General features: G+C 40.2%; 1 protein-coding gene and 2 long non-coding RNA genes across 3 annotated transcripts in view; 2 read left to right on the top strand and 1 right to left on the bottom strand.

Annotated features, from left to right (window-relative positions):
• Positions 1 to 8,220, top strand: part of LOC145439940 (uncharacterized) — a 13,315-nt gene extending 5,095 nt beyond the window's left edge. The window contains exon 3 of the mRNA XM_080317606.1: positions 7,372 to 8,220. Within this exon, the coding sequence (XP_080173732.1) occupies positions 7,372 to 7,756 (385 nt within the window). The 3' untranslated portion in view covers positions 7,757 to 8,220. The remainder of the gene's footprint in view (positions 1 to 7,371) is intronic.
• Positions 1 to 16,722, bottom strand: part of LOC145439153 (uncharacterized) — a 110,717-nt gene that overhangs the window by 39,049 nt on the left and 54,946 nt on the right. The window lies entirely within an intron of this gene.
• Positions 8,754 to 11,754, top strand: LOC145439124 (uncharacterized). Its single transcript, XR_013915100.1, has 2 exons — positions 8,754 to 9,092; positions 10,418 to 11,754. It is a non-coding gene; the product is annotated as an uncharacterized LOC145439124 (long non-coding RNA).

Raw genomic sequence — 16,722 nt, 5'->3', positions numbered from 1 at the left:
AATGACTCTGAGTCAATCTGAAGCGTGACATATAGACACACAAACATCGAACCGTAACATGGGTTATTCGCACGACGGTGAAAGTGAACTATACAGCATATACCAATAGAGCGTTCACAGTCGAATATGCGAACCACGCACAATCACATACCCTGGTTTTTGTTGGATATGTACGAAACCAATAAATCGATACATTTCTGTTCCTTCTACGTCAATAATACAAGCGTCATTCCAATGCATCGCTCGCATGTAAGGTTCGTCGGGTGTAAAATCCATGTCAAATAACACCAAAGTGTGCTTTCCGTGTTTTATTATTTCCACCGACGCTTCTTGTCTGTGTCGTAACACTATGGTGCGGGAAGTTGAAAAACGGCGGATTGTGAAACGGATTGACATGACCAACAGAATCGACGTCAATAGCCCTGTGACGATGTCTTTTCAAAATGATACCGATCTCTTGTGGCGATGACCGTTTCGAAATGTCACCGGACGAACTGAATCCTTACGATGATGTGTTTTATGATTGCGTGTGAAATCGCGAGGTAGTGTTCTATTGTGGTGTACGATTGCAGTCTTCATTCCTCAGAAACACACCTTATTGGATCACAGTATCAGTCCGAGATTTGCACGATATTTGTCTGGAGTCGTTATGTGGGAGTAGCGACATCCATGCATCGTGACTGAAAGACTGATCGCAATCATTTCGAGCACCACTTCGATAGTTCACCATGGTCAAACGCTGCAGCAGAAAACTTCGGTGTGGACAACACATTGATCGATGTATCCAATTGGTCTGGGTGGTCTGTCCGGAGATAGGGCCATGACTATCTTGCGATAACACCATCGAATAAATCAGTGAACGGTGTCGAAATATCGATGTAATAGCGCGGACTCAGAGTCATTGCAATGTGGCTTATTGGTATTGTTATCGGGTGTGATGACATTCGATCTACATCAAAACTACCGGCTATGATAATGTCTGTGGATCGATGTTTGTATACCAACACATTGCATGCAATGTCACACACCTCCATTTACGCGTATACTGATGTGGGCAAACAAGCGCGACGTATGTCTGGATGGTATTTTTTCGTGGAAACACAGGGTGTAACATGTTTACTTTGAATATTGTTCATTGGTTTATCGATTCAGAGTTGATATCCGGATCCGGTTACATACTTTATCAGGGTTTCCGATTTCAAACTGAATGTCGAGACATACATGACCAATAAAGACACAATATAGTAAACACGCGGGGGAAAACTCGACCTGGAATTGTTATCGCGATGGGTGACATAAATCCAACCGTTTTCCGAACACCGTTATCCACATACCAACCATCGTCAAGGAGGTGTTTTATTCAGACATTTTGACTCTGGAAAATCCAAAGCACGAACCCGGACATCACAGAACTATCGAAGCCTATTGTCCAATTTTCCAAAACATGCATTTCTGTGTACAGGAGCGCATTGCATGTGGGTAACCGACGATTTTGATGGGATGCACCAACACAAGTGAATATTTGATTAGACAAATGTATCGGAGTCGTTGTTGGTGTATATTTTGTCGCTGTTCGCTGTAAGAAAATACAAAAATATCAAATTGTCGGTGTGGTTGTCAGATTTCAAAATGAAAATGGTTTTGTTACTCTAGGAAAAGCTAGATGACCAAGAGAAAATGTATTGTTACACTGGGTAAACGCCAGATCCCCAAAGGAAAATGATATTTTTACTCAGGTAAACGACGGATCACCAAGTGAAAAAGGTTTGTAACCCAGGGAAAAATATATTTCCAAGCGAAAAAGGTTTGTTACCCAGGGAAAAAAATATATTTCCAAGTGAAAAAGGTTTGTTACCCAGGAAAAAATATATTTACAAGTGAAAAAGGTTTGTTGCTCAGGGAAAAAGGTTTGTTACCCGGGGACAAAATATATTTCCAAGTGAAAAAGGTTTGTTACCCAGAGAAAAAATATATTTCCAAGTGAAAAAGGTTTGTTAACCAGAGAAAAAATATATTCCCAAGTGAAAAAGGTTTGTTACTCAGAGAAAAAATATATTTCCAAGTGAAAAAGGTTTATTACCAAGAAAAAAAATATATTTCCAAGTGAAACAGGTTTGTTACTCAGAGAAAAAATATATTTCCAAGTGAAAAAGGTTTATTACCAAGAAAAAAAATATATTTCCAAGTGAAACAGGTTTGTTACTCAGAGAAAAAATATATTTCCAAGTGAAAAAGGTTTATTACCAAGAGAAAAAATATATTTCCAAGTGAAAAAGGTTTGTTACCAAGAGAAAAAATATATTTCCAAATGAAAAAGGTTTGTTATCCAGGGCAAAAATAGATTTCCAAGTGAAAAGGGGTTTGTTATTCAGGCCAAAAATAGATTTCCAAGTGAAAAGGGGATTGTTACACTGGGTAAACGATAAATCTCCAAAGGACAATGGTATTTTAGTTAGGTAACGGTGGACCTCCAAGTGAAAATGATAATTTTACACAGGTAAACGTCAGTTGTCCAAACCAGAATGATATTTTTACTTGGGTAGGTATCTTGTGTTCAACGCCGGTAGTGTGATTGGTCTTGTTAAACGTAGTTACCGAGTTGTACAATTATGAAGGGGCGGAAAATGAAATTGCTATTATGATCGTCAGAAGATTGTTGTATGTAGATTTGACAGTAACCCTATCATTCGCATATGACAAACACAATCATGGCCATTAACTAACTTGCTCGGTCTAGATCAATGCAAAAGAGATGATTCGTTTTTTGAAACCGTAGCGAAGACCACATGTAAATCGATGTGATAGACTTCTATCTCCTTACAGTCAGTCGTGTCGTGTCCATTTTAATACGGGGCCCACAGGTATGACATGCACACACTAACGCCGTGAACAGAAATCGATGATTTTGATTAATAAAAATATTTCTTGACTACATCGGAATGTCTATGTTGTAGAAAGTAAATACTTTTATGGTGTTGTGTGTTTAATGAAAGCGATTGGTTACAAGTATGTGTTGGAGAAAGAAAATTTATTTTTCTGTATGTGACGAAATGAAAATAGATTCGTGGTTTTAATTGGATTGCGCTGTTTAATGTATGTTTCAACAGGTAGACTTGACACTGAACAACAATTCGACCCGCAAAGCATATTCGTTGTATGATTTGTCACTGGTGTGTAAAGGGTTAGGAATATTTTGAATGATAATATCTACTAGCTGTTTTGTTGTGAGAGCGATCATGTGATGACTCAGCACTTTTCGTTAGCAAAGTAGATTGATCTATGTGAAAGATGTAAGGACCGTGGCTAGAAACATATGTACTTTGTTGTTGGGGAACTGCTATGGTGTTGACATAACCCTCTGGAAGTGAGTATGCTTTTCTTTCACGAAAGTTTACGTGGCTCCGTTGTAATAAATTTGTGTTGACTAAACTCGAATGGATACTGCAATTGTGCTGGACTTACACATGGTATTCGCATACTGTACACATACAAACTTTTGTGTAAACAACTCTGATGTTTCTGTTAGTACTAGTTCTGTGTTGAACTATTTGATTATTAAGATACACGAACACCCATTCAGACAGTCAAGGTCTTGTGATATCGAAACAGTTTGTAGAGTCTAACCAACCATTCTTTAGTTTCGTAATGTGAGAATATCGAGTAAAGTTAATTACTTAGTGCGATGTTAATATCCTTCGTACTTTTGTAAGAGTTGTGGGATAACATACAAAGTAACTAATTGACACAAACAAAATGGTGATATTGTGAAGATGATGCCGCAACAAGTGATATTTTGTATCGGGTGTTTGTACTTTAGGAATAGCGGAGTGTGCGATATTTTGGATATGTGTGCACGGTTGTTAACTACGGTTGTTCTTGGGTCTTGCGTTGAGCAAATCATAACTATGTCTAGAATTCAAACACATCCAAGTAAGTTCTTTAGTGACTATGATTACATTTACTTTGACGAGAGGAAATGGGAAAATTAAAATGGATACTACTGACGAACAAAAAGTGCAAAATGGTTTTATCAGATTTAGGTGTAGGATATCTTTTCGATTTCTTTATCAGAGTGTGTTTTACAAATATCTCTAGTACACCAACGTATAGGGTACAATTATCAAACGTCGTACAAATTGTTTATGCGACGGCAACGACTTTGGGTTACTTGGTTTCGATCCTTTTGTAAAAGATTGTCGGACAATGGGGTTATAATCTTCTGTAATGATCGAGGTATGTGATCAAGTTTCCAATCAATTAATAATCGGACATACGACTTTGGTTTAACGAATCATAATATTTCTAAAATCATAAGACACAAATCGAAATTCATATCAATCAAGACCTTTGCATGCTCTGAGTTTTGTGATGGCGTTTGTTTCACCTGATAGAAATGAACTTGTATCAATAGTAGCACGAAACGCATTTATCATTTTCGGTGTTATTGTTCACCCACTTCGACTGGTACTCGATGCCAAAAGTGATATTTTCTAATAACCTTTACCACAACATCGGGTCTAATTATCGTGAATAATTTAATAATCAAGTCGTGGTCGAGCATTACAAAATCTCATATATCAAATCAATGTGTCAATCCTTATGTTTACAGTATGATACCTTTCAATGTAAAACCGGCGTTTGATTGTAAGAAATGAATTCGCAACTACGTTGGTCAGGCATTCAAATCCGGTATACTCAAATGTAATATGTTAATCTCAAACCACACACCGAGTAGTATTTACTTTGGTTTATAAAATATATCAAGTAGTAATTACTTTGTCTTGCAAAATAGTAACGACTTTTACAGTTGAAAAACAAAAGACGCGTCGTAGGGATATGAATACAACCGAACTTGCTATGGATTTTGGATTGTAGTGATTACTCGCGTAGTCTTGTCTACTTTTCGTAAGGATACTGTTGAGTTGGTTGGGTAAGTTACAAACGGATTGAATTGACAAGGTTTTTTGTATTTTACTCTTTTGTTTATGGGAAGATGCTAAAATGTTGAGACGTAATACTATTTCCGTTCACTCGATTACAACAAAAAATAACCTGATAGTTTGTTCAAGGTTTCGACAAATAGATTGAAATATTCCGATTTAACTCATCGCGTCGCAAGTCGATCGCGGTACGCACAAGTGGTTGTCAAGTTAGAAATATTTACAACAGGTGCTATTTCATTGATTGATTCTATTGAGGGTAGTAACACATTAAAATATCGCGGTAGTATTTACTGAAACTGACAAACGGAAAACTCAATCGTGAATAGAGTTGTAAGTTTCAAGGATTGTTTCAAAGTATGATCTTGAAATGTGACTGGATCAAAGTTGGTAGTCATGTTTGTCAAAGTCCAAATATTTCATTTTGGATTATCTGGATTTAACTTTAGTACATCCCGCGAATGGATTCCGATGCGGTACTATAACATTTTTGATAATAATGACTCAAGGATTTTCAATCAACAATACTGGAATTTTTTGGTAATGCTAGAGTTGCCAAATGATTAGTTGTGTGTTTTTGTTAAGTGTTTGATTTCAAGTTAATAAAGACAATAACTGTGTAATGCACATACTTGTGATTCTTGATTCTTGTAGAGTTATAGTTGGTATTGATTCTATAACTGTGAAAACAGTGGCGCGGAATGTGCGAATAATTCGATGCGGCTGAAAGTCGGCGTCAGTAATATTCGGGTTACGTTCGATTCAACAAAAACGCGGTAAGGGATTTGTCAAAGGATTAGAGTTGTACCGATTTAAAACATTCAGATACGAATCGACTTGATTTGTGTAGTGAGTTTCATTTCAAGTTGATAAACTAACACATTGATTGAATATTTTCATGGATCTTATCACGCAACTAAAGTCAGCCACTATTCTGGAGGCGTGAAACATATAGCGATCGCGGGCGAGTGACAAATTGTCGGTTTTCCAATCACCGCCTGCGACGGTTCTGTGACAAACTAATTACCGAAATATTACCTTGTAGGTGGGTATGAGGAATTGCTATGTCTGAAGTATTATCCGGTTAGTGGTCGTTGGATTTTAAAATTATATCACAACCTTTTGAATAAGCGTTCACTTCACAAAGGATTAGGGTTAGAGCGGAAATAAGTGACAATTTGTCGCTATTCAAGTTACCGCGGTCTGTTATTCGTTACTTGTTAAATCTTACCAGCGATATCAAGTACTGTGACAAACTGATTACTAAAATTTCACCGCGTGAGCGATCGGTATGGTTATGACACCAAGTCGTGAAAGATGGTTATGACCGAGACATTATCTTGTCAGCGATCGCGGGGTTTTGCAAACTATTTCACAGCTATTTGAAGTGTTAATTCGTGAGCGTTGTTATTGTTGATATTCGAATCGCCGTCTACGCCGGCTCTGTGGTAAACTAAATACCAAAATATTACCTTGCAAGTGATTCCTAGACTTGGCAAACTATTTCACACCTTTTTTGCTGAAAGTACGACATGCCGCCCGCAGTCTATACCGAAAGTACGAATCACGACCGCACCCATAAGAAATAAGACCCGCCGCCATAAGAAATAAGTGCCGCTCGCCACCCCGGGTTTCGTGTTAGCATCAATAGCCGCTCACCACCCCCGCCATAAGACGCAATAGCCGCATGCGACCGCACCCATAAGAACACATGGCGAGTCACCACAGACCCCGTAAGAATACACGACAGGCGAATCACCGTCACCACCTATAGTAAAAAAGGCGAGTCACGACCACCGCGGTTGGCTGTGAAACAATTCAGCGCGCAGGTCATTCGAAATATAGGTCGCACTGCTTAATCCTCTTGCAAGCCACGTTTCCGTTTGTGCGATTATTGTTGGTGACTATTCAACACCACGCGAGAGACGCCTGAAAGTACGAATCACGACCGCACCCATAAGAACACATGGCGAATCACGACAGATCCCGTAAGAATACACGACAGACACATTTATCGTCGTTAGCATGTCACCGCACGTATACCAAAAACATTAGCATGTCACCACGAGTTTTCACGTTAGCATGGGACCACCGCCTATATCCGAAAACGTTAGCATGCCACCACGAGTTTCGCGTTATCATGCGACCGCACCCATAAGACGAAAACGTTAGCATGACACCCCCGCCATAAGACGAAAACGTTAGCATGCCACCCCCGCCATAAGACGAAAACGTTAGCATGCCACCCCCGCCATAAGACGAAAACGTTAGCATGCCACCCCCGGTTTCGCGTTAGCATGCGACCCCGCCCATAAGAACCCTATGGCGCATCACGACCGATCTACTATACTACTCACGCTACTAGATTTCAGGTGCCTTTATCAAAAATGCGATCATGATATATTAATTTTGCAAAGTTGTTCTATCTCAGGTACGCAGAAAAGCCTGTAATCGGGTTTGGAGATAATATTGAAACAAAACTTGAAAATCTCTCGTCGTCATTGCCGAATGAAGAGAAATACATATTTATTACTTTTGATGAAATGCAAATTAATAAAGGATTGATTTATGATGGTACCTCCGGAAAACTTGTCGGATTCGTCAACTATGGAGACACCTTTGCGAGCGATGATACGACGGCAACACATGTTCTTGGAGTGTATATCAAAAGTATTTGTGGCTCACTTTCCCAAATGCAAGCATTTTTCCCTACAGGTGAGGTTTCGCTTAAAACTGGTCATTCGACAAAGGACATAAACACTGTGTTTAAATCATATTTAATATTTTTGCAGCAACTGCGAAGTCTTATCATTTGACCTCTGTATTTTGGGATTCGCTGTTCCTTGTAGAAAGATTCGGCTTCAAATTGATGTGCGTATGCGCGGATGGTGCTGCCAATAATCGGAAATTCTTTTCCAACCTGATTGACGGCTTCGATACCGATTATAAGCTACCAAACCCGTTCAGCCAGGATAGGTTTATCTATTTATGGCCAGATCCTCCTCATTTAATTAAGGTAAATATTCTCACTGAATGTTTCATTTCAACCTATATATTTAAATATTGGTTATATTCAGACCGCGCGAAATTCCATGCTAAAAAATACACTGAAATCACCAACGGGGCAAATCCTGTGGAAACATATGGAAGTTATCTACAAAGACTTGTGGTCCAGTGATCTTCATCAGCCTTCCAAACTCAAGCATTCCCATATCTATTTAAATTCTCGATCGAAAATGTCAGTGAAATATGCAGCACAGGTATGAGTGATCTTATAATTACAATCGTAGCAATCTATTAATAACTCAAAAATGAGAAAGAGTTTAATTTCATTGAGCAGGTTCTCTCAATATCTGTTGCAAGCAATGATATATATACAATGATTGGAAACTGCCACGCCCCCTAACGCTGTAAGGTTTACTCCCGCCGAAATCAGCGTGTGCGCGGATAAGGTTGACTGCATACACTTCATTGAGTAATGTTGGCCGTGGTGGAGTACTGCTATCACCTTTGCTGGCAGTTATTCCACTGTTTTTCGTTTGTTGGTTGATTGTTAACAGGTTTTGCGAGCATAGTGGGACAGTACTGCATACTAAGGTCTATTCAAACTTCCGCCAATGCGCAATATTCAGGTACTGACTAGCTGCTTAGGTTTTTGCACCTGTGGATGAGCGTAAAAAAGCTTGGAAAATTAGGACAGATTGAGATTCGAACATTTGTAAGCATCAATTACGCCATCTGATATCTTGAAAGCGAAACTGATTAAGATGCTTTTGTGAGTAATCTTATTGCTGGTGGGTGCTGGGTGGCCAACCTGAAAATTCGATGAGACCCATTTAACAGAAAGCAATTTTATTGAAGGCTACTATAATATTTAAAACTCTTTTTTCTCACTAATAGTTGATTGATGAATAGTTGGTTGCGTCAGATGTGAGATAGTGTTGCATACCAGGGTGTGCTAAAACCTCTGCCAATGCGCATTTGTTTAAAGTTCCAGCAAAACGTTTTTGCACTGGCGCCAAATATGAATGGGCGGAAAACCTTGAGAAATTTATAAGGAGCATGCGTCAAGATCGTGGCTGGATCAATTGTACAAATAAAGACGATTTAAAGATTTGCGAACTTCATTCGCGTCATCTGATTTGTTGAAAGGTGAGGAAATGATTCGGCGCTTCTTCGTTTTACGATCATGACAAGCCAGTGTTCCCCCATGACACCAACAAATGTTTCCCATGAACACGAACAAAAATTTATAAACGTCAAAATAAATTGTTTTTTCCTTGGGAGAGACGGATTAGGATTGGCGGAGGGGGTATATTAGGGTTACGTGAGGGGGATATTAGGGTTGGGGGAGAGGGGATGTTAGGGTTAGGGTTAGGATTAGGTTAGGGTTATGATTAGGGTTAGGTTAGGATTAGGGTTAGGGGAGGTGGGATATCAGGGTTAGGGGACGCGGGATATAGGGTTGGAGAGAGGGGGATGTTAGGGTTGGGGAGAGGGGTGATATTAGGGTGGGAGAAGAGGGTTAGGGACATGATATCCAACCCTAACATCACCCTCTCCCTCAACCCTAATATCCCACCTCCCCTAACCCTAATATCCCACCTCCCCTAACCCTAATATTCCACCTCCCCCAACCCTAATATCCCACCTCCCCTAACCCTAATATCCCACCTCCCCCAACCCTAATATCCCGCCTCCCCTAACATCACCCTCTCCCTCAACCCTAATATCCCACCTCCCCTAACCCTAATATCCGATCTCCCCTAACCCTAATATTCCACCTCCCCTAACCCTAATATCCCACCTCCCCCAACCCTAATATTCCACCTCCCCTAACCCTAATATTCCACCTCCCCTAACCCTAATTTTCCACCTACCCCAACCCTAATATCCCACCTCCCCTAACCCTAATAACTCACCTCCCCCAACCCTAATATCCTTCCTCCCCCAACCCTAATATCCCACCTCCCCCAACCCTAATATCCCACCTCCCCTAACCCTAATATCAATATATCCAAAGGCAAAAAAAACAACAATTTATTTAGACGTTTATAAATTTTTGTTCATGTTCATGGGAAACATTTGTTGGTGCCATGGGGAACACTGGCTTGTCATGATCGTAAAACGAAGAAGCGCCAATGATTCTATACTGTAGCCTACTCTTCATCATTGCATAAGTACTACAGAGTGGTGGGCTACCTTGACTACATATTTTGATTCCCATGGTAGTTGACTGGTAAGCTGATGAAACGAGTTTCGTTTTAATATCTAATGCATTTGCTCTTGCGTATAGGACACAAATCGATCAATTTGCAAATTGGAGCAATTCCAACCTTAAATTTGCCTGTAAATTGGCTAGATTGTGTTCTCATGACTTTATAGCTGTGTCGAAAACTTCATCGCGAATATTTCAGCAATGCTGTTCACGGTGATGTTTCATGTGTCTAACTACTTCTGATTTTTTGCATTCTCAGTGAAACAGAATATTGTATTCAGTATAACGAAAGACGGAATGGTAGGATTCGTTGATCTTGGGGAGTCGAGACCTGTAGATGATGATGAACCAGCTACACACGCTCTTCAAGTTTATGCCAGTGGCCAGGTAACGTCTGTTTCCAAACCCTTGGCATACTGCGCAACAAAGTCGGTGGCTTCATTTCGACTTTTGAGTATGCCTATATTCTGGAAATGTGTCGGCATCTTGGAGGATTGTGGATTTCGGGTAGCTGCGTTTGTTGCTGATGGACTCAGTGCAAATCGCAAGATGTTCCAAGAGCGTACGCAACAACCTCTACGCCAGCCGCACTGGTGGTACGAAACTTCTCAACAAGGATGGTAAATTTATTCGATGGCGGCATTTTACGACTGTTTGAACTCACGGAATTGAGATGCGGCAAATTGACGGATGCACATTTTCGTATGCAAAGCTTGGCAAAGATGCGGGAGATTTTTGCAGCTCAGCTTCTGTCTAATAGTGTTGCGCGTATTATGCGAGCAGGAGAGGTGACGCTAAAGAAGCTTCTGCATGGTTTGCAGGTATTTACAAGTGGTTCGACATTATGAATACATCAACCAAGTTCAGCTACAACGCCGACTTGAAGCCATATTGCAGTCCAGACGATTCACGCTTGGACTGGCTGGAAAATGATTTCTTGCCTAAAATGCGAAAATGGATAGATTGTTGTGCTGAAGGAACAGCAACTTAGAAAACCAAAAAATTCTTGGGTCTCGATAACCATTTATGCATTTAATAACCATGGACAGGTACTGTCAAATAGCCGAATCCTTATTCTGCACTACAGATATTAATGAATTTGGTGACACCTTGACCTTGATATCATATAAAATTACGGAAAAAGAATGTTCCCCATCCTACCAATGATTCGGGCAAGAGCAAGCAAAGATGGACAAACAGCTAAACAAGGCAGATTTCATCAAGAGTAGATACGGCATCGTTCGGGTCGTATTTGGCCATTCTTGAGCCAACGAAAGCGAGTGTTCTGCTGCATTATTAAGGACATCATCCAAATACTTTTCCCAAGTTGAAGATGACAAAAATTGATATCCAGCACTGTTATTGCTTAACAAATCACGCATAAACTGTTTTTGTTGTCCACATGGTTATTTTTGCATTGGTCTAGTTCTGTACAGTTGCATATTAACGTTACTTTTTTCAAATGCCTGCATCATTATTTCGGTCATATACACATGAATTAGGGATTTGAGGATTAAATTATGTATTCGTAAATGTTCTATCTGTGAAGTGTATGTATCTTCCTCATTTCTTTACATAACATGATGAAATCCTGAAAATTCAATTCTGTATTCTAAGGCATCGAGATTTTGTGGAATGATCATGGATAGGTGACTTTTTTCAGAGGTGGGTGATGTATGCAACGTTGCTACTGAAGTAGTGGAAGTATTGCTACAATGATTTACTCAGGTTCAAATAGAAGTAGCGAAAATATAAATGTGTATAGTACTTTTAAAAAGTTCTAAAAGTAGATTTGGTTGTTCGCTCGGAGTCAGTTGGAAATAGTCACTTTTGAAATTGCAGGGTTAAGCTTAGTGACTACCGCAAAATGGCCATTGAATAAGTGCGTGCTATTTTCAAAAACCTTCAAAACTCAGGAGATCTAGATATCCCCAGAAAAAAACAAGTTGTAATGTTTTTGTTTGGTGAGTAGTATGAAAACACAATCACCCGCGGAAGTAGGCGAACCTACTCGAGTACTCAAAATAACTAGAATTACTCCTTTAAAAACTACGTCTGCTTGATATTTAATTATATATGATGTTATTGATGTAGGAATATGATGGAAAAGCGACACCTCAAGTTGGAATGAAGGTTGTGTCACTTGCAACAAAGGTTGAACGTCCGCGACTGTGTGAACATAAGCCTCGTTGGTCGTCACAAGGCTACATCACGGGGATTGCGTATAATTGCGAGTCGTCAATGTGTGAATTGGATTTACGATACGCGCATGACGCGCGAAATTTATCTTGTGAACTAGGTGTACGACTGTACGAAGTACGTGTACGTGAATCAACGTTTATATGGCAGCGGTCCGCTAGCATAATCAGAAGAAAAATGCCAGACGCGAGAAAGAAATGCGCTTTTAAAGCTATTCAACACGTTAACGCAAATTGCCACTGATAAATATACCCAATGAATTATATATCATCGCTAGTTCCTCAAAGAAGTATTGCTGAAGAAGCCTTTGTTTACAGCACAACTGTGTATGCGATGAAGCGTGACCAGGAACACGCTGAAACGCAGAGCTCACGGTAGTTTCCAATCATTGTATATATATCATTGGTTGCAAGACAGCTGGAAAGAGCCGGTTTCGTGGCAACGTCCGAGTACGCAAAGATGTGGAATGATTTTTTTGATATCTGCAATAGTACTTCCGGAAAACGAGGCCAGAAGAACCCGACTATGGCATCGTTCGCAGACATCAGCGACCCACGCTTATCGTGGCTGCAACATGAATTTTAAAAATATTTCCATACCTGGAAGAAATCCACGTGCTGTACCGAGAAAACTGATTTCATTGCTTCTCCGACTTATCAGGGTATTTGTATGCTGGTACCGTCAATAATAGACTTGGTTAAGTACCTCCTCCAGCACACGACGATAAAATGGGTTTGCTTAGCAAGGATTTCACAAGACTGTCTGGAAAGACATTTCAGCATGCAAAGAGCAATCGGTGGGGCTGATGCAATTAACTACGACCAAACTTCTGCAACTTAGCATTCTTAAATTTTAGGCCGTGGAGCAGATAATCCGTCTGTGTTGAGCTTCGGTTACAACGAACGAATCATATCAATGAAGAAGTCAGTGAAAGGGACAGCGTTGAACCGAAAAATTGACGAAGAACCGCTAAAGAAACGTCATCGTTCCTGAACCAATTTTAATAATTTGATAATGAAAACACTCAAAACTTAGGCCTATTCAATATATTTATACCAAATTCAGTAATTCATTTTTTTCAACTGCTTCCTGAGACCCTTGTTTGTCCTTGCGATGTAGATGTTTTTCTCCAACTTGTTCCTCAATTTCACGGAGTAAGAATAAGCCCGCACTTTAATAAATTTTAAAAACAATTTTTGAAACACAGATTTGACTGTAAATTCGTCCAATGTGGGATCTTCAGAGATGAGCTTGGAATATAAATCGACAACTCCAGGTAATAACATGAATCGTGCCTTAAACTCATTATCCAGTCTAAGGTGAGGCTCCTCAGCAACGTGATTGCGAAAATACCGTTCGCAGTGCATAACTAATTCTATGCACTTCGCAACAGCACCCCATAACCGGTCAGATGTGCCATTAAAATTTCTGTTGCGTTGGTCGGCTAAAGATCCTTTCCTGACTTCACCTTTCAACTTCATAATGACGCGCTTGTCAAACTCAGTGGTTGAAGGGTGGTAACACAACTTCCTCAACAAGAATCCAGCAATATATTCAAGTACTTCAACTTCCGTGTCACTGATGTCCTTAACTGCGTTCCTTCCTATATTCTGAGGATTAATAACACTGCTGAGATACTGGTAAAATTTCTGAAGTACGAGCAACAGATCCCCGGGTGAGACTGACAGCGAATTTGCTCGATTTAAAAGCACTCCATATTTAGAAAAATACGAATTGGGGTCAAACTGTTTGGCATATGCTGATCCTATGTCATAAAGAATTGTTGAAAGGATTTGAGGTGTTTGATTTTCGGCCATAAAATCCTCGACGACAGTTCTCACGGTATCCGCTTCAACAGAAATATTCACAGTGACTATCTCACTATCATCAGATTGCTGACCGCTCTCCTCCTCTTCATCCACATAAATCACTACTTGCCATAATTCTCCGTCCATTGTATAACTCAATCCTTCGCTTTTTCTACCCACCGCAAACGCAAACACAATACAAAAACCAGTTTTTTCTACAACAGGCGACTTTCTGCAGGCGGAATTCATGCGTGACGGCGGATTACTGTGACTCAACATACCCTTTGTTTGTTTATTGTACAATCGACAGAGTGCGACATATAGTTTTTCTTAATCTAAGGTTGGCTGTACTCGCTTCATAAGTTGTGACGCTGAACAAATAAGACCACGTGCATATTATAAAAGCAATATCATGTATTGATAGAGCTTTCACATTTACCCAGTTGAAATACGTGCCGGTTTCGTGAAATATCAACATGAAATGTTGGTATGTTGCTCTAGTCTGGATTCGTTTTCAAGTACCGGTACTGTTCAAGCCGTCTCCAAGCGACTCTGCGGAACGGATTGAGCTCAAGACGGATTGAAGCCGTCTGCCTTTTTCTCTTTTTCAAAAACGAGAGAGTCGGATTGACGAGTCAGCTTCGAAGCTGACCCAAACGGCCATGTAAATGGGCTTATTAAGAAAATAATCCGAGGACCAAACCGGGGTATGAAATGTAATTAGTTTGGTCTCAAACGAAAGCTAGTGTCACACCGATTCCGACAATACGAATTAAATTCTTGTCAAGACAATGGAACGGCCTCAGAACAGCCCCCGAAGTCTGAAAATCGACATTGTTCAGAACAATCGCTGGAAGAAATTGATCATTGTTATGTTCATTGTGTTGCGGTGGTGCTATCGTTGGAGCAATGCTGGTTTTCGAAATTGAGAGCTGTTTCGGGGTACATGGTTGCATTGTCCGGACGAGATTTTATTTTGTATTTTCGAAATCACTGCGACACTATCTTTCGATCATGACCAATTATATTAAATTTCAGCGCTCAGGTCGCCAGATGTAGCACTGCCAATTGGGCTCGAAAGTCACGTGACTTTTCAGCATAGCAACCACCGTCTGGGGCCAAGCGCGTTTCTGGCATCATCTTCTCTGCGACAGTAATACATTTGTATGTCGCAATTTCTGCTACTGCGCTGGTTTTTGCTGTCACATTATGTGTTTGTGTTACAGGATTGATTTTTTTTTTCGTGCAGATAGATGACAATAAGCCGATTTACATGGCCGTTTGGGTCAGCTTCGAAGCTGACTCGTCAATCCGACTCTCTCGTTTTTGAAAAAGAGAAAAAGGCAGACGGCTTCAATCCGTCTTGAGCTCAATCCGTTCCGCAGAGTCGCTTGGAGACGGCTTGAACATTACCGGTACTTGAAAACGAATCCAGACTGCAGCAACATACCAACATTTCATGTTCATATTTCACGAAACCGGCACGTATTTCAACTGGGTGAATATGAAAGCTCTATCAGTACATGATACTGCTTTTCTAATATGCACGTGGTCTTATTTGTTCAGCGACACAACTTATGAAGCGAGTACAGCCACAATATAACGTGCATAACTCACTATCAGAAAGAATATATACACGGTGTATTTGGTCATTCTAGAATTGTGTTGAAGTATTTCTGGATATCTCAACTGCCGTAGCATATTCCCGAGCTGAATCCCAAAGTGCTGTGTATCACTCGAGCTGCGATAAACATGACCATGTAAACTCGATCACTTTGGCAAGCCGTCTCACGACGTCACTCCAAGACGACTTGGCTTCAAGACGACTTGACCATGTAAATGGGCTTAATGTATAGTATTCAATTAACATGATGAAGTATAGAGCAGTTTAAGATAGCCTATGTCAAACAAGTAATTCCAAGGTTTAGTACCTTCATCTGGACCCACTGACTATCCATCGTATGGCTGCAGCATTATTATGCTTCAAGTGTATACTTATCGACACGGAGACAGTGATCAGTCAACATCGGAGATTAGTAATATTGTAACATTACCATACCGTGTTAAATTTGATTTCAGAGGGATTTGGTTAAGCTACTTTTACGATTTGCGAGTTCTTCAAAAATAATCCGAATCTGGTCAGAAGAAGTCAAAATGATTTAGACAACGACCATCCAATATCAACAATGTATGGTGATGATGGCAGAGAATTGGGAAATATTCAGTTCAGCCATGAGTAGAATGAAAGTTTATGACGTAGAGGTTGGTAACTGCAAAATTACCTGAAAGATTGGGGAAGCGTTGGAATTGAGTTCGAATCCCACTTGACGCAAGTGGGTCGGAGGCTTATCTTGACTCCCCACTGCTTACCTAACTACATGAGCACTGAGCAGCGTCATGTAATCAAGCCCAGATGGCTAAGTAAAGCCGATGAGGCTCGAAAATCGGCACCACTGACGAGGTCGTATGGAAGCAAGCAAGAGAAGAAAGATGGTGAAAGAATGGGTGACAGGAACTCAGAAAAAGCTTATCGAAAAGCAAAGAGACCTTTGAACTT

The sequence above is a fragment of the Botryllus schlosseri genome, chromosome 5 (genome assembly GCF_051294905.1).
Source record: "Botryllus schlosseri isolate E-star chromosome 5, Bs_hap1, whole genome shotgun sequence".
NCBI classification, from domain to species: domain Eukaryota; kingdom Metazoa; phylum Chordata; class Ascidiacea; order Stolidobranchia; family Styelidae; genus Botryllus; species Botryllus schlosseri.
This window is presented reverse-complemented; position numbering and strand designations above follow the sequence as displayed.